The sequence below is a fragment of the Mirounga leonina genome, unplaced genomic scaffold, assembly GCF_011800145.1.
Source record: "Mirounga leonina isolate KUSES-001 unplaced genomic scaffold, KU_Mleo_1.0 Mir_53, whole genome shotgun sequence".
Lineage (NCBI taxonomy): Eukaryota > Metazoa > Chordata > Mammalia > Carnivora > Phocidae > Mirounga > Mirounga leonina.
Window position 1 is genome coordinate 84,526,848 of NW_023270807.1, and position 26,668 is coordinate 84,553,515.

The 26,668-nt window shown below is 40.5% G+C and overlaps 1 protein-coding gene and 1 long non-coding RNA gene across 2 annotated transcripts in view; one reads left to right on the top strand and one right to left on the bottom strand.

Annotated features, from left to right (window-relative positions):
• Positions 1-2,204: 2,204 nt before the first annotated feature.
• CCN2 (cellular communication network factor 2) lies at positions 2,205-5,306 on the bottom strand. The gene is made up of 5 exons (XM_034990659.1): positions 5,025-5,306; positions 4,693-4,915; positions 4,284-4,535; positions 3,932-4,143; positions 2,205-3,545 (listed from the first exon to the last, which is right to left on the bottom strand). Exons 1-5 carry the CDS (start codon positions 5,094-5,096, stop codon positions 3,249-3,251), a joined length of 1,056 nt encoding a protein of 351 aa, XP_034846550.1. The 5' UTR covers positions 5,097-5,306; the 3' UTR covers positions 2,205-3,248.
• LOC118000781 overlaps positions 4,098-26,668 on the top strand; it is a 141,242-nt gene continuing 118,671 nt past the window's right edge. The window contains exon 1 of the long non-coding RNA XR_004676556.1: positions 4,098-4,171. This is a non-coding gene — a long non-coding RNA (uncharacterized LOC118000781). The remainder of the gene's footprint in view (positions 4,172-26,668) is intronic.

Sequence of the window (26,668 nt, forward strand, 5' to 3'; positions counted from 1 at the left end):
GACATGCTCTTATTATCTGTAAGGATTTATTCTGCCCTTTATTATTTTCCTATAATAATGTATGGGATTTGGCTTTGATAGTTTCATTTTCCTATTTTTTACGTGAAATTAGTTTTCTTGAACTTTGTTCTGTAAGGACGCTTGGTTTAGACAGCTTTTCGAACTTCACAGACATCCCTCTTTTGTTGTTTTCCTGTGATTTTATAAATATGGCGGCTTTACTTCCTCAGACTTTGAACCTTTGTTTCTCTCCTCATTTTTACTTAGACCTTCTCTTTCAATGTCTTTGTTGTCTCTCATCTGCTCAATTTTGATTCCATTCCCACGAGCATGGAATGCTCCCGTGGGAGAGAACTCTGGTTTGTAAGATTTATTTGACTGGGCAGAACCCCTACCCTCAAATTGGTCTCCCACACTTCACTGTTGGTTGCTTTGGAGCTCTCTTCTCAGAAGTATCAGATATCCTGTTGCATCTCTTTGTTCCCACACATATGCTGACACAGTGTACATCTTGTGGCGGTTGATGATTTTCTCCCCCTAACGTTTCAGGATTAAAGGGATGCCTTGCCACCTAATTCTGTTGTAAATATTGTCCATGGGATTTTGATGTTGCAATATAGTTACTCTGTTTTTATGTGGAAAATTGAAAAATCTAAAATCTATGCTTCTGTTACTACTTCTATCTTCCCAGAATTCTCAAATTCTTTTAAAACACTCAGGCTCGGTGTGGCTGGGTGGCTTAGTCGGTTGAGCATCTGCCTTTGGCTTGGGCCATGATCTCAGGGTCCTGGGATTGAGCCCCATAGTGTCGGGCTCCCAGCTCAGCTGGGAGTCTGCTTCTCCCTCTCCCTCCACCCATCCCTCTGCTTGTGTTCTCTCTCTCTCAAATAAATAAATAAAATCTTAAAAAAATATATAGAACACTCAGGCTCATTTACCATGGCCCTTCATCTTTGCATCTAGAAGTATATTGACAGAAAGAACATGTGGACTAGCCAGTGTGTTTGTGTGTGTGTGTACATGTGGGTTTATTTGGGGAAGTGGCGTTCAGCTGCCGACAGTGTTGCTATATACGAATGTGGGTGTATCCTACAAGTCCAGTGTTTTGGCCGAAATACTTTGCACATTTTGAACACGGGAAGTTTTCCCTTTGGTTTGTGGCATGGACACTGTTTGTAGAACTAGTCTTTATTTTCGTCTCTTGGAATGACATGGGCACTACAACATTGCTAATCACCCTGTGATGGGTTAGTTTGTCTGCAACCCCCCCCCCCCCCCAATCCACAGCTATACTGATCTGGAGAAAACTGTGCTTTCAGTTGTCTTTGGAATATTTTTGTTTGCCACTTACTTCAGTTGACTTTTTGGAAGAGGCCTGGCTAGGTCCAGTATCATTTCCAGGCCTCCTGAACAATTTCATTTTGTCACGTACCAACTACTTGGTAAGCTATTGATCTTGAAAGCTGATAGTCCAAAGCTTAGGGCAATGGAGATGTTGCTTTTAAGACAAATTTCTACTAATGTTAATAGAAATTATGCCCCTTTTCTACTTAGGCCATCATCTATTTGTGATTGGTTATCATGGCAACTGAAAACAGAATTATACAAAAATGCAACTTATCAAATGGTTCCATTTAAATACAGATTTTATACTTCGCAGATTTAGCAGTGAAATTATTAAAGTTCAGAAATAGATCTATAGTAGAGCATACAAACTCAAAAAATAGTTAAAACCTTTCCTATGTATAAGGCACATAGACTAGTTTGTGATGTGAAAGGTTGTAAATTAAATGCCTGCAATGGCCAGGGGTATTAAATGTAAACAAGACCAAGTGTAACCAATAGGGGTTTGACTAGTTATCCAAAGTAAATTGAATTTAAATGTCTATAAAGTACTGTGAAGGTAACAAAAAATGCCCATGTACTCTGTATACACACACACACACACACACACACATACTATGTATATATATACATATATATATACACACACACACACTATGTATGCCTGCAAGTCTGTGACACTTGATTCAGTGTGAAATAGGTTTATGTAAAATTCTATTGAACTGATTAACCAATTTATCAGTATATATAAGAGATTTAAAAAATTATAGATGAATTGTTTTAAGACAAATAAAAGCTTCCCCTATATACTCAAGAAAACTCAAATATTTAGAAGAGTAAGTGAATAGCCACACATTTTATAGAAAAAATATATACTTTATTTTCAACTAGAAAGGTGCAAACATGTAACTTTTGGTCACATTCTCAACAAGTAAACTGTCCAAAAAACAGTCATAGTCAAAGTAGAAACAAATGCTTCCAGGTGGAAAAACTGATCAGCTATACAAAGCCACTCGCGTTTTCATAAAGGCCATTTGTTCATTAATAGTGAGGCTACCACATTTCAAACTGACAGATCAGACTTCCAAGGACATCACTGCCTCATATTCAGTAAACAGTCTGTTTTGATGAGCAGAATTTCCATTTGAATATCCATTTCATGCTTTGAATTATCAGACAAGCTTTACGTCCTACCTATGGTGTTCAGAATTGAGGCTAACATTTGAAATATCAAAGCATTAAAAACATAAACGAAAAGGCACAAACAACTTTAAATTAACTTAGATAACTGTACAAATATATATATATATACACACACAATATTTACAGTATCAATAAAAAAAAAATTCTGGCTTGTTACAGGCAAATTCGCTTGCCACAAGCTGTCCAGTCTAATAGACAGGATTCTGATTCCTGAACAGTATCATTCAAATCAGAATGTCAGAGCGGAATCTGCTGTTCTGACTTAAAGAAGAACTTGACCCAGCCTCAGGAAGCCTGGAGAACGCGCATCCTAGCTGTCGCTGAAGGTCAGTGAGCATGCCAAAGTTTTCCTTTTCAATTACACTCCAAAGAGCAGGCACATGCTACTTTAAGATGACAATCGTTTCTGCAGGTGCCCTCCCACTGCTCCCAAAGCCACACCTCAGTATACATTCTGGTGCTATGTGCTAATGTAGTCCGCTGTCAAGTCTTAACTTTCTTCAAACCAGTGTCTGGGTTGATAGACTATTTGAAGGTCACATGGCACAATAGTTTGAATTTGGTGGGACTTTTTCTTCCCCCCAGTTAGAAAAACAGATTTAAATAACTTGCACTACTGAAATCATGTTTACACAAAAATGAGATGTGAATCAGTTCAAGTTATAGCCTAATGAGTTAATGTCTCTCACACTCCCTGGCTTTTACGCCATGTCTCCATACATCTTCCTGTAGTACAGGGACTCAAAGATGTCATTGTCTCCGGGACAGTTGTAATGGCAGGCACAGGTCTTGATGAACATCATATTCTTCTTCATGACCTCCCCGTCGGGGCACTTGAACTCCACAGGAAGAGTGGTGGTTCTGTGCGGGGTGCAGCACCGACCATCCGTGCACACGCCACAGAACTTAGCACGGTAGGTCTTCATGCTGGTACAGCCAGAAAGTTCAAACTTGACCGGCTTGGTGATTTTGGGGGTACGGATGCACTTTTTGCCCTTCTAAGGAAGACAAAGCCGAAGGGAAAAAAAAAAAATCAATGACTCTATTAAGGGGAGTGGCTTTCTTCAAGCTCTTGTGTGTTTTAGTCTTAAGTTGTCTGACTTTTGTTTATATTTTGAGGAGAGGAAGTTTGAGTCTCATTTGCCAGTTTCCCAAAAATAGACATAGCCTCTCTTGGAATGTCTTGAATTAACTAACAGGGTGGAGAATTTCATAGTGGAAAGCTGGGGGTTCCTATTACACAACATCTCATTCCAGCAAAACAGCTCGATGGTTAGATATTTTTGGAGATAAAAGGTCTATAATAACCAGGGCGGTGAGACCCAACTTTGATCCTATCCATTATGATTCCAGGAAAATTAGTTAATAGGAGCAGAAAATGTACCTTGATGTTCTCTTCCAGGTCAGCTTCGCAAGGCCTGACCATGCAGAGGCGGCTCTGCTTCTCCAGCCTGCAGAAGGCGTTGTCATTGGTAACCCGGGTGGAGATGCCCATCCCACAGGTCTTGGAACAGGCACTCCACTCTGTGGTCTGGACCAGGCAGTTGGCCCGGATCATGGTTGGGTCTGGGCCAAACGTGTCTTCCAGTCGGTAAGCTGTGAGAGCAGGGCACACAAACACAAGGTAAGACGCCAGGATAAGACATTTCCCTCTTCCCTTGGCAAAGTTAGGAGTCAGCCCCCGGGGGGGGGGGGGGCAGGATCACAACACTGACTTTGAGGCCGATTCAACTCACCGGCAAGGGCAGGGCCAACCACAGTGTGGTCCTTGGGCTTGTCGCACACCCACTCCTCGCAGCATTTCCCGGGCAGCTTGACCCTCCGCGGGAAGGGGCAGTCAGGGCTGGGCAGGCGGACGTCCATGCTGCACAGGGGCACGCAGCCCACCGCCCCGTCCAGGCAAGTGCACTGGTACTTGCAGCTGCTCTGGAAGGACTCTCCGCTCCGGTACACCGTTCCTCCGAAGACGCAGGGGGCACCATCTTTAGCTGAAGGAGAGGAAGGGAACAAGGGGGCGGGGGGATGCAAGGGTCAGGCATCGGTAGCAGCAGGCGAGTCGGGGATGCGCGGGGAGCAGGGCCCCGGCGGGGAGGGGGGGCGGCGGCGGCCGGACACTAGGGCCCGGAGGCGGGCCGCAGCTCTTACCGGTGCACACGCCGATCTTGCGGTTGGCCGGAGAGCCGAAGTCGCAGAAGAGGCCCTTGTGCGGGTCGCAGGGGTCGCGCTCGGTGCACAGCTCGCCCAGTTGCTTGGCGCACACGCGGCAGCAGCCGCAGCCGTCCGGCACGAGGCTGACGCCGGCCGGGCACCTGGGCGCCGGCGCGGCCGCACACTGGCACGGGCCGCCGCAGTCCTGGCCGGCGGCGGGCTGCGGGGGGGAGGGGGCGGTCAGCGGGCGCACGCCGCTCGGCGCCCTGGGCCCCGCCCCGCCCGCACGCCCTCCCCCGGCGCCGGCCGCCGCGCGGCTCTGGGCTTACCCGGCCGCAGAGGGCGAACAGCAGCACGAAGGCGCAGCGAACGGGGCCCAGGCCCAGGCCGGCGGCGGACATGGTGGGCGCTGCGGGCGGGGCGGACGGCGGGCGGCGGCGGTCCGGGCGCTGGGTCGCGGGCTCGGGCCGGAGGCGGGTGCCTGGGCGCTCCGAGCTGAGGTCTGGGAGCTGTCGGCCGGGCGGCTGCCGTCGGGGTGGGGAGAGGCGGGCGGTCGCGGGGCTGGAGTTGCGCTGGCTGCCTCCTCTCCGCCGGAAGAGTTGTTGTGTGAGGCTGAGGCGGGCGGCCCGCGGCTTTTATACGCTCCGGGCGGCCCCGGCTCGCCAATGAGCTGAATGGAGTCCTACACAAACAGGGACATTCCTCGCATTCCTCCCCACCTTCCTGCCTCATCAACTCACACCGGATTGATCCTGACCCCTTGACACTCAGCATTCCTCCCGTCTGAAAAAGCTGGCACACTCCAGCTAACCAAAAAAAAAAAAAAAAAAAAAAAAGGCTCAGTATTTCCAGCACCAAATAGGATTTTTTTCGAAAACCCTTGCTTCTTCGCACCACTCCTGATTTATATCATTGAAGAACACATCAGCAATTACTATTATTTTTTTATACCACTCCCTTCTGTTTCTAATAGCTGTTCCCGCTCTACCCACTGACATAAATGCTTTTTAGGAGGTAGGTAGCCAAAGAGGCTAACAGCAGGGATCCCTAAAAAATTCGGAAGGGTCTCCTTTTTATTATTTTTATAATATTTTAATTTGAGAGGCTGTCTGCCTTTGACACTCTTCAGAGAGCTGAAAAGGAGTTAGTTGCTTTTGACCAGCTGAAATCCCCAAGAAGCCTACCTGCAAAGTCTACATTCCATATTGGAGATGTAGGAATTTGATCTTTTCTCACTTGAGATAACAGTTTGGATGCCTATTGAGGGGCAAGAAAGAGAACAAAGCCAGAGGTCAAGACTATGGATGCAGTTTTCTGGGGGAGATTTCCAGCACTCTTGCTTTGTGTTCTCTTAATATATGTAACAGTTTTATTGTTGGGGGTATAGGGAGGAAAAAAAGAGATGAATGCGCGTCAGTATTTCCAGAAAAGTGGGTCTGTTGTTATATCAGAGCAAATGATTATGTGTTGAGCAGGTAGAGGTTCTGGGTGTTGGGAAGAGAGGGGAACCAGACAGGAGAGCCAGCAAGAAGCTTGGGGTTTACTTGGGGTGTTCTAAATACAGTTTGGGTCTTTGAGAAATGAGTGATTTTTTTTTATACTAAAACCTATAATCTTCGAATGTGGATTGGACTTGGTTTGTCTTGCAGTAAAAAATCTGATAATATAACAAGAACAGTGTACCCTATTATTTCTGGTTATAAACTAAGAGTGTCCGTGAATAATATAGTTTAGTAACAACTCTCCACACTTCTATGAATAGTAATTGTGACTTCTTAATATCCAAGGAGCCTGCAGCCTAGTGGAGTAAGATCAGGTCAAGGAAACAACAGGTTTTATTTTCTCTGCTTGTGCACAGAAGTCAAATATGGCCAATAAAGTCTAAGCACATTTCCATATCTTACTATTGCTAGTTAGCTTCACTAAAGCCTTAATTTAGCATGCCTTCATCTAGAATCTATTGTTTAACTGCTTTTTGTTGTTGTTGTTGTTGTTGTTAATAATTCCAGTTACCATATGTAAAAAGAGTGATTTCAGGGCCCTGGCATTTTTTTTTTTTTCTGTTGTGTTGCCACATCATTTGACACTGGTGTTACCAGTAAGTAAATTCATTTCAGTTGTTGATATTTCACTAAATAGGTTTAAGATAAAGACACCTGTTTATGATGCAAAGATGAGCATTCAGAAGCAACACTACGGATTTATAATTTGAAAACAGCCTGTTTAAACTGGCGGCATTTTTATGTTTCAATTCGCTGTATTGAAAAAGAGCCAAGAAGAAAAGAACCACTCCAGCTTCAGCATCAACCACATCATCCGTACACAATGACCTCCCCAAGCCGTGCCCATGTGGTACAGTGTAGTTGCCTATCCACAGCATAAGTGGCCCGCAAGGAGGGGGGCTCTGAAGCTCAGGAAGAATTTTCAACATTGTTATTTAGTGTTCTTTCCAAGCATTCCTCAAAGAGAAGAGGCCTAAAAGTTCCTATTTAAAGACAGAACATTCCAAGTTATGTTAATAGCCACATGTGTATTAAAGGCAACTTGGCCCCCAACTTTTTCTTCCCTCGTGGATGATTTTAAAAGTCCAAAATATGTGGGAAGCCACAGTGAAATCTTTTAAGACCTAAACCCCGAATTATGTCTACCACTAATGGTTGGGAAGGTGTGGTAGATGGGGAAGGGTAGGGATGTGAAGCTGGAGCCTCACCTAAGGTGGGATGTGGGTTCGGTGGTGATCTCTTGTGGCTTGCAGGGGTGAGGTAGATGGGAGAATGGTTGAGAATTTTTGAATGCCCTGGAGAGTCTGAGAGCCACCACCAATGGCCTCACGTACAGCAGAGTGGAGACTTTCATTCATGGAAGGGATAAATTGCTGGACTGGCTTACAGTTAGGTGACCTGGTTTATATTCTTAGAACTGCCATTCACAAATCTTAGGGAAGGAAGAGCCATATTTCTAAGTTGACATTATTAGAATGATGATAATGAGAATGTTTTATTTCCCAGGATTTAATGATGATTAACTGGATTGAAATCTTAGGAGTTGATGTCTCCCCGCCCCCTGCCCCGCCATCTTTCTTGATTTTCTTTTTCTCCACAAATGTAGCATGGATACTACCATTCTGCTGGGTTGTTAAAAATAACAAAACATATTATAAAAAGAATTTGGTTTTACTATAAAATTCACATGGTCCCCTGAAGTCTCAAAAAAGTCCATAGTTAGGCTCCAAATGGATGATTTTAATATTGGCTAAGAGAAAATATACTGAAATATATAGAACATGGAATCTCAGAATAGAAAAATAATGTTGTGCATTAGAAGGTTAGGTTGAGGCTTTGTGATCAAAATTCCTTTGAAGAGTTTAAAATGAAAGATCATTATTAAGAAAGTGACAGAAAGAGAGAGACAGAGACACGGAGAGACACACACGCAAAGAAAGAGAATGAGAAGACACCCAAGATATTCACAGACTCAAAAGTATGTTTATATTGTGTTATGGGGACCATCAAGTGCCAGGAAATTCAAAGGGAAAGGCTGACGCTCCATCCTTAACTCATGCCATGGGATCTGAATTCTTGCACTATTATAAATGACTCAGCAAATGTTTGTGTGCACCTGGGCGGTAAAGTGGAAATAGTGGCTTCTTATAACTTTGTCCAACTCTGACTTACCCAACCCTTTTGACTGACGGCAGGTTAGAACTGGGAGAGAAAGGTCTTTGAATTTGTGTGCAAAATGGCTAAGATGCACTAATTTTGTCTTGTAAGCAAGTGTTTATCTAGCAAATGCTTTTTTAGAGGGCTTTTTTTTTTTTTTAAATGAGGAATTCATGAAGTTGGCCACTGAGTCCTGTTTACAGAGCTATATAAGGTATGTGTGTGTCTACTCAGGCATCACTTGTGCAGGTCGTTTGGTTAAGTCTTGTAAGATGTTCAGCTGTGGATGTACTACATTCCTTCTCTTATGTTTTTTGTTGTTTTTCCCCCCCTAAAAAAAGGTTATTTGATCAGGTATCAGACATAGAGAAAACCTGGCAGGACGACAGGAAAGTGGCCAGACTTTGGAGTGTTTGTGTACTTAAAGAAGGAATCTTGCACATTTTCAACTTTCAGTCATAGACATTTTCTTATAAGAGCAAGTAGGAGTCTGTGCCAGCCCTCAAAGCGGAAATCAGAGCTCCCAGGGAAACATACCGGAGGAATGTGACTCAGTGCCAAGACCCATACGCAATGCATACACTGAGCTGTCAGATTTATAGGAAGTCTGGCCGTATAAGGGCATCTGGACAGGGAGCAGTTTGTTGTTATGGTGGGTTGGGAGTGGGCTTCGGATATTTCTAGCACACCTCAAATTCAATCAGGTCAATGAATTCCACTCCAAAAAATGATATGCCAGACAGCTTTTGGAAAAATCGTTATAAATATTATCCTAAAAGCTTCAGAGACCCTGGCTTGGTTTGCATTGCCTTATATTTGCTTAAGATGAAGGTTAAAGGGAGGGCGTACTCCCTGGGAGTTCAGAAGTGGGAAAGAAGTGCGGATGTTTACTATCTAAATTACATTCATTTCCTCCCTGCTCTTTCCTCCTTGTAATTAGTTCTCGGGCTTTCTTGGGATATTTTCTGATGCAAAGGTGTTGGTCCAGAAGGTAGTCAAGGCTGTTCCATGCGGTCTGTGTTTATGTTTGCCTGTTCATTTACTTGCTTGTAGATGCAGTTGAAGGTTAGAGTGAGAAAGGAAAGGAATTTTTTTTTTAATGACATTTTCTTCAGTTTACTACTTGTCTCACTTACGTTATTAGTTTAATTAAAATCCTGTGCTGCCTCTAGTCTGCTCGCATTAATCTGAGATGGTGCTGGAGAACGTGGATGCTACTACGGGTAGAGATGGGTCTCCAATACTTTTCCTGACATATTAGCGACTCGAATTTACTAGTTTAGCAACCCCAAGTCTTTACAGCCCTTAGTTTTATCAGCCCAAATGGGCAGAGTCTCTTTGCTGATACTTGAGGTGGTAAGAGAGAATGAAAAAGAAGGGAGGTAACCTTTCTTTCAAATGTGTAATTTGGGGAAACCAAATCAATAGGTTTAGGAAGAACAGAGCATTCAGACCAGATAACTATTTCAAAGAATGGGAGAAAGGGAAAGGATAAATTTTTGAAAGGACAAGTGTAAAATTGACATGTGATGTAAATGTGTCTCTAGAGATTCTGCTGAGGTATAGGGAGGTGGGGCAAACTAAGACAGGCCCCATCAGCTCACCCTTTGAAATGTATTCCCACCTCCTACCAACAAGCCTGAGCCCCTTCTCACAACTTCAGGGCTTCCTGGATATGTGTTTTCTTTTTTTCTAATTATTTATTTATATAAGTAACCTCTACACCCAGCATGGTGCTCGAACTCACAACCCCGAGATCATGAGTCACATGCTCTTCCAACCGAGCCAGCCAGGCGTCTCTCCCTGGAGTACATTCAAAAACCATTGGGTAGGGCCAGAGGACTGGCTAGAAGGCTGGAGATATGAGCTCCATACCTGTCATCTTATACCTGCCATATAAGCTCAGGGAAGGTACCAGTCCTCTCAGAGCCCAAATTTCCCGCTTGCTCAAGGTTATTTTTCAGCCCCAGGACACCATATTTATGAAAGTACTTTTACATAATGTATTAAGATTTTAAATTTACCAATTTCTTCTGTTTTTCACTGGTTCTTCCTTGCCTTTAAGACTAAGCCCAACTCAGCCTTGATTTTAAAAGCCCATCACAGTCTGACTTTATAACACCATTCAGTTTTGCAAGGATTTTAAAGTGTTAGATCTTTGTTAAGAGCTTACACAAAATCAAATCCTACTTCTTTATTTTTCAGATTAGATGCTCAGAATTGACAGAGATACTTCACAAAGGAAACTTTTTTTATTTGTCTTATGCTCTTGCATGTCATCTGTATGGGAGAAATATCACAATGTTTTTCTTTTAATCATAGTTTTCAGGATACATAAAAAGAAATTCTACACTCAGCTTATTTTAGTCACATGATGGCATCTGATCCCTTCATTTCCATTTTATCATTTTCATTCCATTTTTTTTTTCCATGGGGGAAAGGAGATCCAAATAGTCCTTTCTTCAGTGAAAACATAAAAGCTACCACTAATCCTTAGGTAAGAGTACAGTGTGTAAATATTAAAGAAAGAACCAAACAGTTATTAGTGCCTGTGTCCATGATGTTTTCTTTAGATTATTTGTTTCTCAGAAACCAAGATGGTATTGTTTTGCTTAACATAATGCCACAGACATTTTTACACTCTACGTATATTTGAATTGACTTTTTCATTTCATTTTGAAATGTGAACTGTGGCACCATGATATCGACAAGCAAGTTTTCAAATTAAATGGAAACTGGTAGCCAGTAATTCTAGAATGCTGAATACTAAGTTGTTCAAATTGTCCAAAGAGTTTCTAAGATGTTTTCCTATGTGTGAATTTTTAAACAACTATGCCTTTGGGAATCATATATGAAAATCTGAACACATGGATAAAGCTTTCTGAAAAAGTGTCTTACCTTCTAAGTGAGAGCTTACACCACAAATGAAGAAAAGCACATTCTAAGCTCTTGACATCATCAGATTTGGAGTAAAAGTGAACTAATGCATTGTTTAATTTGACAGTGGAATGTACAATGCCGATTTTGTCAGATCAATTTAACAAGAATGCTACTCAGAGCTTTGTCTGGGTGCCTGAAATGGATGCCCTGTATGGCTGTATCACCTTCTGTTTATGTAGAGATTTTAAATTTAAAAACCTTCTCACATACACTGTGTCACTTGAGCTTCCTAGCAACTCTGTGAGGTATTATTCTCCCCACTTCGCAGGTGAGAAAATCAAGGTCCAGGAAGGCTACGTGATGTAACACAAGCTTGGTCAGAGGTGGAGAGGGGACATGTAAATTTGAATTCAGTTCTTGTGAAGGGAACACCCTTGACTCTTCTTCCAAACTCTACTGCTTCTTTTTGTCACATTCTCGATACAGTGATCTCTGAATGCTGCATGTTCTTAAGGTAGTTACTCCAATTTTCTTAGACTCTTAAAGTACACACCGTAGAAACATCCTAAAGTACACATATAAAATAAAAACACTATGGGCTAATTGGCAGAGTCCGTATCATGCTGTGGTCTGAGATAAGCATGAAGTAGAAAGATAATGATTATGATCTGCATGAGGAGAGAACTTTGGGCTTAGACAAAGGGTTTTTTGTTTTTTGGATTTTTTTTGGCAGTTAAGATTTTTGTGATTTTGCTGTATAGACAGATGGGTTGCTTGCGATCTGCTGATGAACTGATGTAGCTGAAAAAGGAAAAATGAGCCAAGATGATGGGTATGCTTTGGAAGGCTTAATATCAGGGTGTGTACCAGCGTGACATCAGCTTCAGCCCACACTGAAAATGTTCAGTCTCTAACTCAGTGCAGTCTTGTTTAGACTGAGTCTCAGACCAACCACGGGCATCGTGAAAGTCTTCTTGAATAATTGCATCATTCACTGATTAGCGACCCTGACGATTAAATATCGCGATAGAGCCTCAAGCCGTTGGCACTGAAGCAACATCCTTCCTAAACATCGATTCTTCCCAAGTATCCCTTAATAGACATGGTCTAGCATGCTGATAACATAATGCTTATTTTGTGAACTTCCTCTTCAGTGAAAATGCACTTTCTTTAAACTGAATACAGTTTGTATTTCAGGCTCACAGCTTTTCCCTTCTCTCCTTTCACAGTGAAATAATGTGATTTGAATCATGCCTAATTTCATGTTGTTAACGGAATGAGATCTATGTCATAACTACACAGAGCAACGGTTAAGAGTGTTATCCAGGAATGGCAGGTTTATAATGAGGGACTTTTTTTTTTTTTTTAAAGATTTTTTAAAATTTATTTATTAGAGAGAGTGAGAGAGAGAGCGCAAGAGGGGGTAGGGTTAGAGGGAGAAGCAGACTCCCCGCCGAGCAGGGAGCCCGATGTGGGACTCGATCCCGGGACTCCGGGATCATGACCTGAGCCGAAGGCAGTCGCTTAACCAACTGAACCACCCAGGCGCCCGAGGGACTTTTCTTATTGACTCATGCATGTATGTGAAAATTAGCAACTATAGGAAAAAAGTTTCATATAACCATAGACTTGCTAATGTCTGCAAATATTTCACCATTAAGCTATTTCTCACATAGAGATGATGAAAGTTGATTTTGTCCAAATGAATCTTTTGCGGTGATTTTCATCATTTTCTAACCGCTCTCTGTTTATTCTTCTTGCTCATGTGTTTTGCCCTGCCATTTCCATATATGGTTGATTCTCAAGACTCTGTGTGTTTTCAGCTCCGTAGGTGAGCAAGCAAACTTCCGGTCCAGTTCAGCTAGACTTTGAACCAATTTTACTTTGCAGTAGGGCTGGGCACTGCCATGGCCAAAGTATCCCCTGTTGGCTTTGACTACTTTCCAGGCAGGCCTCTCCCTTACCAGTCAAGCAGATTTTTTCCCAGCTAGCTTCTGAAGGAGCTGCCAGGGCGGGGGGGGGGGGGGGGCAGCATCATGATATCTCTTCTGCCTCTCTGATGTTCTCACCTCGTTCAGCTGAATCCTGGCCTAAATCTAAAGAGGGCTCAGCAACTCCAAACTTCTATATTTCTCATGCATCACATCCAGCTTTTTAAGAAGAGAAAATGACTTTATGTCAAGTACGAAGGGCAATCTGGAACCTACTTTGTCTACAATAAGTAGACTGTTAGACTAATCTGAGGGCAGGTGACCCAAGGCAGCACCAGTGTCCCAAATGCATTGACAGGTGCATCACTGGGCATCCTTTTAGAGAAGCACTGCTGAGGGTCAGTTTGCTGGGGATATCTCATCTTTCCTGGCAGAGGTGGTGGTAGGGAAATACTGTGTTACCACACAGTCCAATATTCAGTCAGGCTGGGCCTGGAAAAGCAAAGGTGAAAAAAGACACTGATGATAGATCATTTAAAAAAAAATTAGATGTTTACATTTTTAAGATCTCAAGAATAAAGCCTGACAAAATAAGCTTGATTCATAATCAAATGAGATTTTCAACAGTTTGAGTTTGATATTCTAGAATGAAATTTTATTACTTAAAGTAAGTTAATTCTGTAGTTTAAAGTATTTCATAAAACTAGCCACTGTTTTGGATTTAGCTAGACCAACTTTTTGTTGTCTTGATTTCAGATGTTCTATTAACAGTAACATAGAATTGACCTGAATATAGAATTTGCTGTATTTTGTATTTCTCTTTTTGACTATTTCAGGAGAGAGTTTCTTTCTTTCTTCTTCTTTGTTTCATTATTTAGCTGTTTTTATTAAATGTGTGAAATCCATCAGGCAAATTACTTAATTTAAGCCTCAGTTGGCTCCTTTCAACTTGGAGATACTAGCAAAACCCACCTCATGAGATTGATGTGATAATTTGTAAGGATTAAATACCAAAAATCTTGTAAAGCACCCAGCACAGTGCTTGTCACGGAGTAAGCACTCAAAAAATGTTTGCTAAAGTAAAATAAAACTTTCCTTTTAGCTCATATCTAAATATTTTCAGATTCTAAATTTCTGCCTTAGCATTTGCCAAAAATTAGCCCTTAGCCAGGTAGGTTTTGGGGTCATGTATTATGCAGATTACCCAGGATGAAAAGAATGTTGTGACTTTCTCTTGACAGCTTTTTTCTAGCAAGGCACATACCATTGTTATGTCACTTGTGAATGATTTATGAATTTTGATTCTGTCCTTAGAATCGCGTTTTCTGTTTTTTTTCCATCAAATTGCCACAGGGGGGAGTATAAGTTCTTGAAAGAAGCAAATAATACAGTTTTAAGGAATTTGATACCAATTATTATTAAGAATGAATGGCCATATCTAAAACAGCTAAACAGATAATATTAATATCCTTGAGAAAATAGAAATATTTATGATAAAATAATAAATTAGGCCACTGTTCAATCTTAGGTTTAACAATTTTGTGGTAGTTGTAAAAACAGTGCCTGGAAAATGTCTCTCTGTGACATGGAGAGGTGAATGCGTGTGTGTGTGCGTGTGTGCGTGTGCGTGCATGTGGGCATTATTGGCTCCATAGGAGAGGGGAGAAATTTTAAGTTTCTAGTTTTTGCCAAGTCATAAAACGAAAGATGAAGAGGGAGAGAAAGAATGAGAGTAAGTGTTAGTATATAAAACGAGGATGAGAAAGACTTGGATATAAGAATGTGACACAGCTTTACAATATGGATGATACTCAACCCCCTGTGTACATATGGGGAAATTTAACCTTATGAAATTTAATAGCTAGATAACTCCAAAATAACTCCTGTACAAGTGGAAAATGAAGTATCTCTTTCAATAATGCAAACGCATTTAATAGCTGCAAAAATTGTGACCTGATTTTATAATAGTAATAGCCCAAAACGTGGTTACTTCCTCTGCCTCGTTGGAGAAAAGTGAAGCACAACAGAAGTCCTAGGGAAGCTAGATAGAGAAACTTATAGAAAGGGCAGGTTGTTTATGGTACCAACATGACCCCTCCTTGTTGGGAGATAATCAATCATCTTTGCAGATGGTTAGTCAGCCCTCCTCTTTTTTCTTCTTTTTTGGGGGCGGGGGTGGTTCCTTTTTTTAATTTAAATTCAATTAATTAACATATAGTGTATTATTAGTTTCAGAGGTAGAGTTCAGTGGTTCATTGGTTGCATATAACACCCAGTGCTCATTACATCACATGCCCTCCTTCATGCCCATCACCCGGTTATCCCATCCTCCCACCCCCAACCCCTCCAGCAAACCTCAGTTTGTTTCCTGTGATTAAGAGTCTCTTATGTTTGTCTCCCTCTCTGATTTCTTCTTGTTTTATTTTTTCTAGGTTTGTTTGTTTTAGGAACCAGAATCATACTGTATGTATTGTTCTTTGATGTGCTTGTTGGAGATATTCTCAGCCTAGCACACTCCTTTTATCCATATTCCACAGAATTAGTGTCACTAATTGGGTTGCTTCATTCTGCTGTTATAATTATGCCCATTTTTTTGCACAAACTTGAGCACAGTGGCTGGAATTTGAGGGAAAGAGTGTCAGTTTGAATCCTTGTCAGTCTGAGGTCAAGGCGTATTGACTTGGCATTGAGCAGGTGGCAGGCCGTGCATGCTGACTCGGGCTGGAGGGCGGCTGGACTATGGATTTGGGACCCACAGGCCGATGGCATCGTGTGTGATGGGGATGTGGCTGGTTTTGCTTTTAACTTTTGTGGTCAGCCCTCCTTCTATCTCTCTGCTTTTCCCAGAAAGTCCTTCTTCAGGACTTCCTAATAAGCCACATTTGAGACTACATTTCCCACACTTGTCCTCCCTTTCTCTCTCTAGTTTGGTGCAGGATTCTGCAGAAACCCTGTCCTAAAAATTCTTATTCTTAGGGGATTTCTTCTCGTGTGTCAGTATAGCATGCTTACTGATTTTCTGATTTGTTGAGGGCTTTGTACTTGGCTCATGTTCTTTCATTGGTGGCCCCTGCCACCATCATGGGTTTTCTGAATAATCACCAGAACAACCATCCAAACTTACTTCTATGTTCTTGCTGCCTGCTTCTTTTAAGCCAACCAGGACTTGCCCCAAGCCCTTACATTACCTAGAACTACTCCATCCCCTTGCGTCCTAAACCATCTGTCCTCTCCTGCGTGCTCTCTCTCTCTCTCTCTCTCTCACTCATTTACCCTTGTTTGACCCAATTGAGACCTTGATCTCTTGCCCCCTTCCTTTTCTTCTGAGCACATGGCTTTGCTTCCTTACCTGTCCATGGCGCCATGTTTTATTTCTACAGTCTCTTGTTAGCACCTCTGACATTCAGCTCCCAACCTTTTATCAAGCCAGCCCCTCGCCTTATTTGTTCCTAGACTGCCGGCCATATACTGTCTCCAGTCTCAGCGGGGCCCTCAGTCCTGCTGTGTTTTGCTTTTCGTTGTTCTGGTCTGCTCTTTCCTATCATTTCCTTTATCTCCCTTCCAAACCTTTTTCCTCAAGGGTCCTACCCTGCCCCCTGCCTCTCAGCATGGCAGCCCTCCTGCCTACATGAGACTGTTGGGATGACCAACTCAAGCGCCCTGCCCAAGGCTGATGGGTCTTCAGCCTCATATCTGTTCCTTTAGTGTAGAGCTGCCCTGTTCAGTTCCATAGCCAGTGGTCACATGTAGCGATTTAAATTTAAATTAGTTAAAATTTAAAATTCACTTCCGCAGTTGTACTGCTTGCATCTCAAGCGTTCAGTAGCCACATACAGCTAGTGGCTACTGTATTGGATGGCGTGGCAACCCTTGATGTTGTTGTGGCAAGTACCTTTGGGCAGCAAGGATTCAGACAGACTTCTGCTAGTCCAACTTCTGTCTGTCTGCTGTGCAACCATGTTCTCTCTTTTCCCTTTCTCTGGTCTTTCAATTCTTTTTTTCTAGTAGTTTCTTCACAGCCTGTAATGATGTGTACATTTCTTTCAAGTAATAAAGAAAAGTCCCCAAACAGAACGACCTTCCCTTTGTCCTACACATCCCTCTGTATACTGCTCTTCTTCTTTTTTTTTTTTTTACTCTGAAGCGCACATGCTCACACACACAATGACACACACACACGCACACTCTGTATTTACTATTGCCAAATACTTACCTTTGAGTTACCATTCAGCCTACTGCAATAAGGTTCCTGACTCTAGCACTGCAAATTGGCACCAAACAACCTCTTTTTTACTAAATCCAGTGGATTCTTTTCAGTTCTTACAGAATTTGGTCTCTCTGTGGGTGTTGTGTTGAGTCCCATTCTCTCTCCTTCTCTTTGACCATTTCCTTTGATCTCCCTTGAAGTCTTATTTCCCTCTGCCTATCCCTTTGATGTGGATGCCCCATAGTCTTTTGTTGCTGGTTCTTTTCTTACTTACATGTTCCTTAACTACACATTGTTGATGGTTCCCTGCTCTCTGGATCTCAACCAGAAACTTTATTCTAGGTTCATCTTTGCTGTGTACAGGACATTAATCTGAATGTCCTACACAGATCTTAAAGTAAACATATTCAAAACCAAACTCATGCCCCCTACCCCCAAATCTGTTCCCTTTAGTGTGTTCCAGGATGCGGTATACCACTCCGTATTAAAGCCTGTACATTGTTGGATGTTCTTTTTTCTCCTTCACCTCCTATATTTAATCAGTCACAAAGCTCTGTGGGCTCTGCCTTCTCATTATATCTTCCCAACATATCATGCCATCAGCATCTTTTGTCTGAATCACTGCATTTGTCTTTCAGTTAACTGGTCATCTGCCTTCTTCAATTTATTCCCTCTGCTGCTGCCTGAAGAATTTATCAATTCCAAGTGCTTACTCAACCTGCTTAAGATATTCATACAGTTTCCATTGCTTCTAAGCGAAGGCCCTGTGTCTGGCTCCTATCTTGTCCATTCTTATGTCTCACTACCTACCACCCCTGCCCTATTCCCTGTTTTTCATTTCCTATTTTGCTCTAGTTAGTTTCAATAACTTACAGTTTTCTCATGTATTTCATGCCTTTATTTGCTCATCTTGCTCATTCAGCACTTTGAGGAGTTATAAGGTGTGTTTACACCAAATCAACTTTTGACTATAGTAGGAGCTCATTTTATATTTGATCCAGGATAGATGCACTCACACATACACATACACAGTGAAACAAATTTTAGAGAGATAATATTTATTGTTGCTATAGGTAATACCTTTGATATTTTAAAATTGATTTCTTTCCATTTAAAAAAATGCTGGTCTTGATCTCTAAGCTTATTTTACTGTCTTATTGAACCCACACTATATATATATTTATATATATATATTTATAGTTTCTCAATATTACACTTACAAAATATCCTAGTGAATACAGACTTCATCAATGTGAAAGAGATATAGTTTTGCTTTTACATTTGTATTTTCTAATGTAATTATTTACAACATTTTCTAATTCTGTCATAGTATTGGGATATAGCTATGCTCTTCAGCCTTTTTTTTTAATATAATGGAATGCATAGAAAATGATAACATTTTAATGGCATTTTAGAGCAAAGGCTTTCTAAAATTTCTAAAATTTTGGAATGATAAAGGTAAAGAAATTGTTTTGTTTAAAGATATCAAAGATCATAGCAGAGCTTACTGGCAAATTGCTATCTTTTTTTTTTTTTTAGTTTCTAGGTAATTTAAGGTTTTTCTTGGAAATTGACTTCTGAGTATTTGTGAATAACCTCTCACATAGTATCAACTGCAAACAAATCCACTATTGAATAAATTCCTTATGTAAAGTTTGGGAACTAGCTTGAACTTTAAAATATTCTACAAATATTCCATATTTAGCTAAAATTGCATAATTACTAAAGTTTTAGGAACTGTGGTGATTTATATTATAGCATACTTATATCAATTCATAGGTATTTTGTATTTATTGATTATATAAATAAAGTTTCTGAGACTCATGTATTCATACCTGGCAAGTTTATGTTTTTTAGAATACTAGGGACTACAGTGTTTATTTTATTCAAGCCATAATTTATTAAGGTAAATAATTCTCTAGAAAATTGAGTAGTAACACTAGTACGTGTTTAGGAAAAGTTGCTGATTGACTGCTTGATGTAATTTAAAAAGTTAATACAGTTGTTAAAGTTGCCTAACCTAAGGCCTAAGAAGATCTTGGTGGAAAACTATTCCAGACTAATAAATCTATTCAAATAATCAGAATTAAAGTCAATCAGTGATTTGTTGTTGTTTCCCTTCTAAATAAATAATTTATAAATATTTTGATTTTTTTAAGCATTTGCTATGTTTCTAACTGTTTTAAATGCAATGGGATATTAAAAGATACCTAGTTCTTGCTTACAAGGAGGTTACAATCTATTTGCAGAAGCAGGTCATACATAGACTAAGAGATAAACAAATTGATCTCACATTTGTGTGACATAGGAACCACAGGACATTGAGGATTCTGGAGATTGGTATGATGTAATATTTCATGATTCTGAAATTAGAACTTTTGAGGAACTTTGAAGCATAGATTCTGATAGAATCACATGCTATGAGGCTTAAGAGCCCTTGCTCGAGTGTCGATGGGTTGGTGGTAAGGCACTAAGTGGTCATGGAGGGATATAGCACTCAGTGCCCCGTGAGTGAAGAGGGAAATGTAACCAACATGGAGAAACCTGGTGTGACTTTTCATGGACATAAACTGGATTAAATGATAAGGAAAAGAGGAGCAGCAAGGGCATTCCAGACCTTGGGAATGGTGTGAACAGTCTTGACTTTGTAAATGCTGTGGCGTATATGGAAGAGAATAGATGGGTTGTTTTGACCTGAGCCAACACGGGGATATGAATTGGAAAGAGTAAGTAGGGGAGTGCAGTGTAAGAACCAGAATTCTAATTTCTTTCTTTTACCCTTATGTTGAATACATCAATTTTATTTTGAGTCCTCTAATCTTTTGGAACATATATACATTACTTTGCTTTAAAATAGTTCATCAGGGCTTAGAGAGTTTTAAGAACACGTTTGCAGATTTATAGGGTAAAATTAAAGAGGGTCTCAAAAACTAAGAATTAATAATGCTAGAATTGTTATGCTTCTGTTTCTCCTCTTGCTTTAATAAATAGTATATATTACTTTTTCTGTCCACAACCTGCAGAGTATCAGGCATATGGAGAAAACTTAAAGCACAATAAATATTTGTTGAACTAATGCATCTTTCTTGAGGGCAGAGATTATATTTTTTCTTCTTTTTACAATTCTCCATGATTCCTGATAGGATGTTTTGCACACAGTGGGCATCCAATAACTCTAAAAAATTGAAAATGTTTATATTAATCAGGAACAAAAATGGCTAAAGTGAATATCAGTTGTCCAGGTGTCTCACCAATTCTTTCATTCATCCATTCACTCAGAAATGGATGCACTCACTGGACACGGTGCTAACATGAGGTCTAGTAGTCTAATGATGACTTTAGCAAGAGCTTCATGCTTCCATGCCTTTGTGCAGGCTGGCCAACTCTTATTCTTTCTTCAACTCTCAGTTCACTGGCCATTTTCCCTTTTGGTATTCCAGACTGGGTTAGGACTTACCCTTTCACAGCTTTTCTCTAAATGTATGGTGGTTTGCCTGTATCCTTTACCAGACAGAGTTCCACAAGAGCAGAATTTAATCATTTCCCTTTTTCCCCGATGTACCAAGCCCAGCATCTTGTTTATAAATGTTACTTGATGGGAGTTTGTTGAGTGTTTGTAGAACAAATATAATCTTTAATGATGGTGTTATCAGACATCTGGCTTTGAACTAGCAACCTGGCTTTAAATACTGTATTCAGAGACCTAACTGAAACAACAAATACCAGAATTACAACAGTTTGGAGAATAGAGATTAGTCAACAAGAAAGAAAAAAGGAAAAGTCACAAAAATGCAATTGTAAAATGCAAAATGAAACTTATATTACCATTAATAGGGTATTCATATTGAGGGGGCGTATACATGTTTTTATGGTGCTAGACTTCTCCTGTGCATCTAGTGCCTTGTTGAAAGTGTGACACTTTCAGTATACACCGAGTGTGAGAACAGAGGGCAGCGACCTGAGGGGACATTCAGTGCGAATGCTGGTTAACCGAAGAAATAAAACCAGATTTCAGAGTGCACAAAGGCATGCACCTTTCAGTGATAGAGGCTCGTCTCTGTGGCGATGGGAAGAGGAGCCTCCTCTAACTCTGTCACCCTCGTCTTCTTACTACCCTGTCCTACTTTTCCAGCAACCCCCTGTGTGCAGTCCAGAAATAGCTGTGGGGTCTCAGTGGATGGTGAGTGGTCTCCCTCCTCAAACACACTGTTTCCCTGTGACCATCCATGAGCGTGGGAGAGGAGGCGAGTCTCTCCACAGTCTGCCAACGTGACTGTCACATGTCTTACTGCTAACAGTCGTGGCTACCTTCATTGAGGACCTGTGCCAGACTGGTGGACTCAAATCCTCACACAACCTGCACGTGGATACAATTTACTCCCTTTTTGCAGATAAAGGGAGTGGCAGAGTCTGGGGAGATGATGTATCATGTCCATGCCATGGGACCAAGAAGTGGCAAAACCAAGATTCCCACCTGGCCTCTCTAACTCCCCAAATTCCATAGGGTTTTCCAGACACCACATCACCTTTTATAAAGTAAAGAGGATAGACTGACCTATCCATATTTGTTAGGTAAAGTGGTATATCAACAGGAACAAAGCATAATGTTTTCTGTAGAGTTTAAATACCTACCTCTTGCTGGATAAATGACTATGTGGATTCTTAAAAAGAAAAGGAATCCCGGGACGCCTGGGTGGCTCAGATGGTTAAGCATCTGCCTTCGGCTCCGGTCACGATCCCAGGGTCCTGAGATCGAGTCCCGCATCGGGCTCCCTGCTAGGCAGGGAGCCTTCTTCTCCCTCTGCTGCTGCCTCTCTCTATCTCTCTCTCTGACTCTCATGAATAAATAAATTAAAAAAAAAAAAAGAAAAGGAATCCCTTACCTGTCACAACATAGATTTAAGATCACTACAGCAACTTAGAATTTCACGAAAATGTGAAGCAGAAAGGCAAAATTCAGAGACTTCTTTATTTTTATTTTTCTAGTAACCATTGCATCAGTAGAGCATGTAATTTTTTATTTGGTTGTGTATAATAATAATAATAATAATAAAAACTAACAATTTTCCTAGGAAAGCATACTTGGAAGAAATTATGGAACTTGTGTAATGCACAGAATATTTTTTTAAACCAGTGTAAATGCCTACCACCTCATTATTTTTAGCTTGAGCTATTATTTCTAAATTTAAAAGGCCTAGTTAAAATATAATTGTTAATGAAGCCATTAATGTTTATTCAAAGTTTAAGTTAATAAAGCACTGTCTATTTAAATACCCAACTTACATAACACTCAAAAATTTTATTTTTGACACTCTCAGAACAAATAAATAATAATTGTATCATTAGATTAGAAATATGGACTGAACAGTTTTAAAATGTTTTTCAAAAACTTGGCAATCTTGTTTGTTAACAAATACAGTGAAGTCTACTATCATATCTTTATTTATTTGATTGGGGGTTTTCAGTTCCCACCAGAACTTTTTGAGGATTAATAGAATTTATATATAAGGTTAATGTGGTTATTTACTTTATATGAACACATATGACATTATACAGTTGGAAGCTACAGGCACCTCATCTGTCTTGGATCCTGTGATAGCAATGATGTCATTCTGTTCTCAGAACCTACTTGGAAGAGAAGTTAAAACAAATGCAAAACTTGGGGCGCCTGGCTGGTGCAGTCAATTAAGTGTCACTCTTGGTTTCTGCTTAGGATCTGATCTCAAAGTGGTGATCTCAGGGTGGTGATCTCGGGGTCGTGAAATCAAGCCCCCCATCGGGCTCCATGTTCAGTGCAGAGTCTGCTTCAGATTCTCTCTCCCTCTCCCTCTGCCCTTCCTGCTCGTGCTCTCTCTCTCTCAAATAAATAAATAGAGAGAGCAAGCATGAATGGGGGGAGGGGCAGAGGGAGAGCGAGAAGCAAACTCCCTGAGCCCGATGTGGGGGCTCAGTCTCACGACCCTGAGATCATGACCTGAGTGGAAGGCAGATGCTTAACCCACTGAGCCACCCAGGTGGCCCTAAAAAAAAATTTTAAAACCAGAGGGAAGACTAATTACTTTTAGCACAAGTGGATTTTTGTTTCTCCGGATCTGATAAATCTGATAAATCTGAAAAATATTATTTTTCCTAGAAACTCCTTAGGCCCAGTTTGTGCTTGTCTTAAACGTCTCCATATCCCTAGGAGAGTGCTTTGCAGATTAGTAAGTATGAATTTAGCTTGATTGGATCAGGCTACTCTTGGGTCAGCTGGTACCCTAAAGGCGTAGAGATGGAGCATTCCTTTTCACTAACTAATGTGTGCAACTAGTTCCTGTTCCATATAACTCCTGGAACTTCTCTCAGATAGTCACAAAGAGTAGAAAATGGCTGGGTATTAAAACAGGACATAACAGACCCAATAAGTCAACCTTGTTAGATTTCCCTTCCCTTCACTCTGGATTAGAGTATCAGGAGTTATGCAGAAAGGTAAACTCTGAGCTACGCTCCTCTCAAATTCTACCGGGTAATTTAGGTAAATAGCTTGTCTTTGTGGTGTGTTTATGTATGGATGAAGATAGTGGACTCACTACCATTGAGAATATTACCAAGAGAATTCTAAAACTGTCTGGATGTTATGTAGGTGGGTGATTGTTATCAGTCAGGAGAACTAACAATTGAATTAGAAGATGAATGGGTAGCGGGAGGGGAAGAATGAAGCGGGGGGAAATCAGAGGGGTAGACGAACCATGAGAGACGATGGACTCTGAAAAACAAACAGGGTTCTAGAGGGGAGGGGGGTGGGAGGACGGGTTAGCCTGGTGGTGGGTATTCAGGAGGGCACATTCTGCATGGAGCACTGGGTGTTATGCACAAACAATGAATCATGGAACACTTCATCTAAAACTAATGATGTAATGTATGGGGATTAACATAAGAATAAAAAAAAAAAAAAGAAGATGAATGGGTAAAACAATGTAAGAGTCAGTATTTGGTGGATGTCTTTAAAAAACCAACCAACCAACCAACCTAAAACATTAAATCAAAAGTAAACCAGAATGGAAGTTCACTAAAATTGGTGGCTCTTAAAAAAAAATAACCAACTTATACTCATTTGATTTGTGGACTAATTCATGATGCATATATTTCACCAAAAATTAAAAAACAAATGCGAAGTGAGGTCAGATTTCTACCTTCCCTCCCCACCCCCCTCAGAAAGGAAGTTAGAATTATTTAACCCACACATTGTATGGGGTTGGTTATTAAAGCTGACTTGATCTGAACAGTTATAAAAGTTCTACATGTATAGAAGTTCACAGATACTGTTATATGGGCAAATCCTAAATGGAAGGGAAATGTAATTTCTACTTTGAATATGCAATTAGCAAATTTAGGAATAGGAGTTTTCTTTTTAGCTTGTCATGAAAATTAACACCATGTCCATTGGTTGATGAAGTGACAGACAGAGCCTGAATTCCTACAGTGAAAAAGGTAAAGTATAAGAAAAGAACAGCACCTGTGGAAATTCAAACCTATGATCACATACTGACCAAATCTTACCATTTAGTATATCCGTTTGGAAAGTAGGTTTTTATTTGACATAAGTATAGCAAAAATACGTGCTTTCTTTTAATTTCAGTTTATTTTTTCTTAAAAACAAAAGGCAAGGCTCCTGTCCTATAAGATAAATAAACTTTAAGAAGTGTTTGCTAATTGCCCTATCTTCTAAATATGGCCTGCGGTTTGTCTTTAGAAAGTTGCAGAGTAATGAAGAGTCACACAGGAAATACTGACAGTTTTATTTATAGGAAAATTTCCATGGAACAAAGGAAACCATTTTTAAACTGTCTTAGAATAGTTTTTTAAAGCTTAGTTTAGGATAGTGTAATGGAAATTAAAACATGACTGTTATTTGCAGTTATTCCTTTAATAATAAGAATGATCACACCAGTTTTGGTGATTAGTAATACTATTGATGTAACTCCCTAAGGCCCTTATGAATTTTTATGTAGGTAAAATTAAAGTCTCCCCCCACCCCCCACCCAGGCTTGGAATATATCCTTAGAGACTTGTCCAAAGCCACATAGCCAGTGGCAGAACTGATGTTAAGTGCACATTTCCTGACTTGAGCTCTGTCTCTATTGCTTTTCCTTTTTTCTCATTACCTCATCCTATCTTATTTAATTTATGATGGGGTAATATATTCTGAGGAAAATAAAAATAAACAGAGAAGAGTAAAATGAATTCTAGCTTACTGCTGTTGTTTTTAGCAATTTTCAACATCCTGGTTTACTTCATTCCCAGGGTACTAATGTCCTGAAGCAGACGCCGGTGTGTAGCAATGCACCACGGTGTCTCCAAAAAATGGGCTCAGGAGTCAGATCACTGGGGTGAGGCTCTCATTAACTGCGAGAGCTTGTGTCTCAGCTTCCTTTCTGGAAAATGAGGAATGTAGTAAAACCTACTTTTTGCAGTTGGGAGAATTCAGTGAAATGTAGTTTATTTAAAGTGTTTAATACAGTGTTGATGTATATATATAAGTGCCCCCCAGCTGTTAGATATTGTCATATTTACTTTGATAATTGATATTATCAAGAAAGAGGAAAGATTTGCTCTCTCAAATTAAAATACTAAAAAAATTGGAGATCAAGTAGAAAGTCACTTTCTGGAGAGGGCTTCTCAGCGTTCCAGTGATTTCTCTTATAAGCATTGTTAGCACATGGTAAAGCCCAATAAACGAGAAACTGGAGAATAATGTTTTCAATTATTAAAAACTACATAAAGCAGAGTAATTAGCAGCTTAGTTACTAAATTAAATCATTTTGCTTTGAAACTCCAGCTTTATGCTGAAAAGAATAGACTAAGAAGTCCTTTTGGATGTGGCCTCAGTTTTCAGAAAGTAAGTATTGTGATGAATTCTGAGAAAATGAGTTTAAGACATGGATTAAATATTATGGAAGTCTTGGGAATTTGTCTTAGAAATGCTTAGTTTGGGCACCATGAAAGTAGTTTATTTTTGGTTCTGATTATAAAAGTTGACAGCTTTTTTTTTTCCCCCTCATCTAGTTAAACATGAATTAAAATCTTGCAGAGTTGGAAAAATTTCTAGGATCATGTGGTCTTCCACTTTTCATGGCACCTATGGCAGAAATATAATCTCTAGAAACTAAGAGGAGCTAACTTGGTTCTTGCAAGAGAGGGGGCTGGAGTTCGGCTCAGCCCCCTTGCAGAACCCGGGCTCTGTGGAGCGAGGACAGACCTCTCCTGTTACAGGTGAGGAAACGGAATCCCGAGGCATTGTGTGCCTTGCTCAAAGA

Coding starts and splice junctions, on each gene's coding strand:
- CCN2 (XM_034990659.1), bottom strand. CDS start 5,096: ATGTCCGCCGCCGGCCTGGGCCTGGGCCCCGTTCGCTGCGCCTTCGTG. Junction 4,916..5,024: donor TGTTCGCCCTCTGCGGCCGG/GTAAGCCCAGAG, acceptor TCCCCCCCGCAG/CCCGCCGCCGGCCAGGACTG. Junction 4,536..4,692: donor CAAGATCGGCGTGTGCACCG/GTAAGAGCTGCG, acceptor CCTCTCCTTCAG/CTAAAGATGGTGCCCCCTGC.